The sequence below is a fragment of the Papilio polytes genome, unplaced genomic scaffold, assembly GCF_000836215.1.
Source record: "Papilio polytes unplaced genomic scaffold, Ppol_1.0 DF821289.1, whole genome shotgun sequence".
Taxonomy (NCBI): domain Eukaryota; kingdom Metazoa; phylum Arthropoda; class Insecta; order Lepidoptera; family Papilionidae; genus Papilio; species Papilio polytes.
Window position 1 is genome coordinate 3,187,907 of NW_013527915.1, and position 2,177 is coordinate 3,190,083.

The window sequence follows — 2,177 nt, forward strand, 5'->3', positions numbered from 1 at the left end:
ACTTTTCCTTCCCACCCTCTCCTCTTAAGAAATGGGTGGAAAGGGAAAGGGACTAAAATTAGGCCTCCGGCCCAAGCCGAGTGGTATTACAATTTTTATAGCAATTCTGTCTTATTTTCACTACCAATAAGATAACTTAGTACAGATTTAATCATACTTGTAATATCTTTAAAATAGACGTAAGAAACAAAAACTTACCAAACAACTGTCCCATTATCGATTTGTAAACAAACATATTTAAAAACTGCGACATTACAATAAAATCTTCCAATTTGAAGGGATCTTGTTGTTCATACATTTCCATGTCATCCAAAATACTGGAATTAAAAATACATATAATTTTACAAAAAAAAAATTTGCATATCGACATTACAAAAACAAGCTGTTTTTCGCGATTTTATCTGCGTAAAATCAAAAATAATAAAACATGTAGCTTATGTTACTCAGTGAAAACGTAGCTTAAATGGTGAAAGAATTTTCAAAATTGTCCCAGTAGTTTTTGAGTTATTTCTATATGTACAAAAATACAAATCTTTCCTCTTTATAATATTGAAATAGGATACCAAACTTTTAAATTAGCATAATAAATACTCACGTAACATAATGTGTCATACAATCTGCAAACAATATCAACATCTGGAACTCCGGAGCAGAAGTCTTTGTATTCACAGCTAAGAGATCAAGGAAAGACTTCAGGCCGCAGTTTGGTCCCAACGTGCATAGGAACTGCCATAACGAGTACAGAATTTCATCTTGATTGCAAAGACCTGGAACGAAAAACTTAAAAACTTACTAATATTAAGAATGCCAAAGTTCTGATGGATAGATGTTGTTACGGCAATGAATCATACTGAAATTTACCTTAAATTTATAATATAGTCTAGAAGAAACATAGGGTGGTAATAAAATACTTCACATTCCAACTTCTATTACCTCCATACAACATATAATTGTAATAATAATCATGGATTAAATGACTTTATTATTATTATTATCCACATAAATATTAATTTCTAAAGATAAATAAAATAAAATAGAACATGATGTATAAAAAATACAGCACCACCGGCTGCGGAATCCGATGACTCAAGCAACCAGTGGTCAGGGCTGCAGAGACAGGAACCTCCTCACAATGCATGCGGTTTCTAAAATAACTGCCCTTTGAATCGGGCCCTTAATCCCACTATCTAACGAGAGCTTTTCGAGATTTTGGTCGAAGCTCTTCCCTATTAGCGCGTGCAACGAAACGACTATCGGAATAGCGGTAGTCGATTTTATTTCGATTTCGATTTATTATTTTTAGTATTATTAAATATATCTAGGTACTTAATGTACAAACAATTGTTTATATTTAAACTAATATTTACTTTACATTATATATTCTCGTTATTAAATAAATAAATAAAAATAAAATAAAATAATTATGAATGTGAAAAGATGGACAGATGAATGTTTTTTAGAGTTTGTAATCTAAACTGCTCTATGGATCTCGATGAAATTTGGCATAGATGTGGTACATAGTCCGGAAGAACACATAGGCTTAAATCGAACAAACATACCTGTAAATCAATGTTTTTATCTTACCTGTAAGTATATCCAGTTTAACTTGCGTCATAGTTTGCAGCGCGGTGTGGTACATGGAACAGATGAGCGCTGCTTTCGTACTATCAGGTGACCCGAGTCGCCGGAAGTTCTTGTTGGAACTGGATCTGAAAAGTACACTAACTGAAATATATTATTGTGTCAAAGATTAAGTAGTTGTTACAAAGATTAAACAGAAGCATATATTAAAGCACACCAGAACATAAAGAGATCTTTCTAATTTAAAAAAATGTGGTGGTCGGATGTTTTTTAGAGTTTGAGCTGTTTACTGAATGGATGTAGAACTAAGTCTGGATGAACATATAGGCGTGCTCTTAATTTTTTTTAATTCCACGAAGACGGAGTCGCGGGCGGAAATTAGTATCCAAATGAATTTTACAAATTGGATTTTGAAATTTATTTCTGCTTTTTTCTCAGCAAGTGAAATATATTATGTTTGGTTATTTAACAGTGCACTTGACTTTGTTTTTACCATAGGTAAAATATAGTAACAGAGTAATTTCTCTTACCTACTAGTCCTTGCTTCAATAGCTCTTCTTATTAACGCCGCTGGGTTCATACTCTGGATAGGTGTG

The 2,177-nt window shown here is 32.7% G+C and overlaps 1 protein-coding gene across 1 annotated transcript in view; it reads right to left on the reverse strand.

Moving 5' to 3' along the window:
* The window catches only part of LOC106109109 (ubiquitin-protein ligase E3B), a 12,914-nt gene that overhangs the window by 7,905 nt on the left and 2,832 nt on the right, over positions 1–2,177 (reverse strand). The window contains exons 6-9 of the mRNA XM_013290512.1: positions 2,112–2,177; positions 1,585–1,709; positions 596–767; positions 199–317 (exon numbers count right to left, since the gene is read on the reverse strand). The exon at positions 2,112–2,177 is cut by the window's right edge and continues 236 nt beyond it. Of these exons, the coding sequence (XP_013145966.1) occupies positions 199–317; positions 596–767; positions 1,585–1,709; positions 2,112–2,177 (482 nt within the window). The remainder of the gene's footprint in view (positions 1–198; positions 318–595; positions 768–1,584; positions 1,710–2,111) is intronic.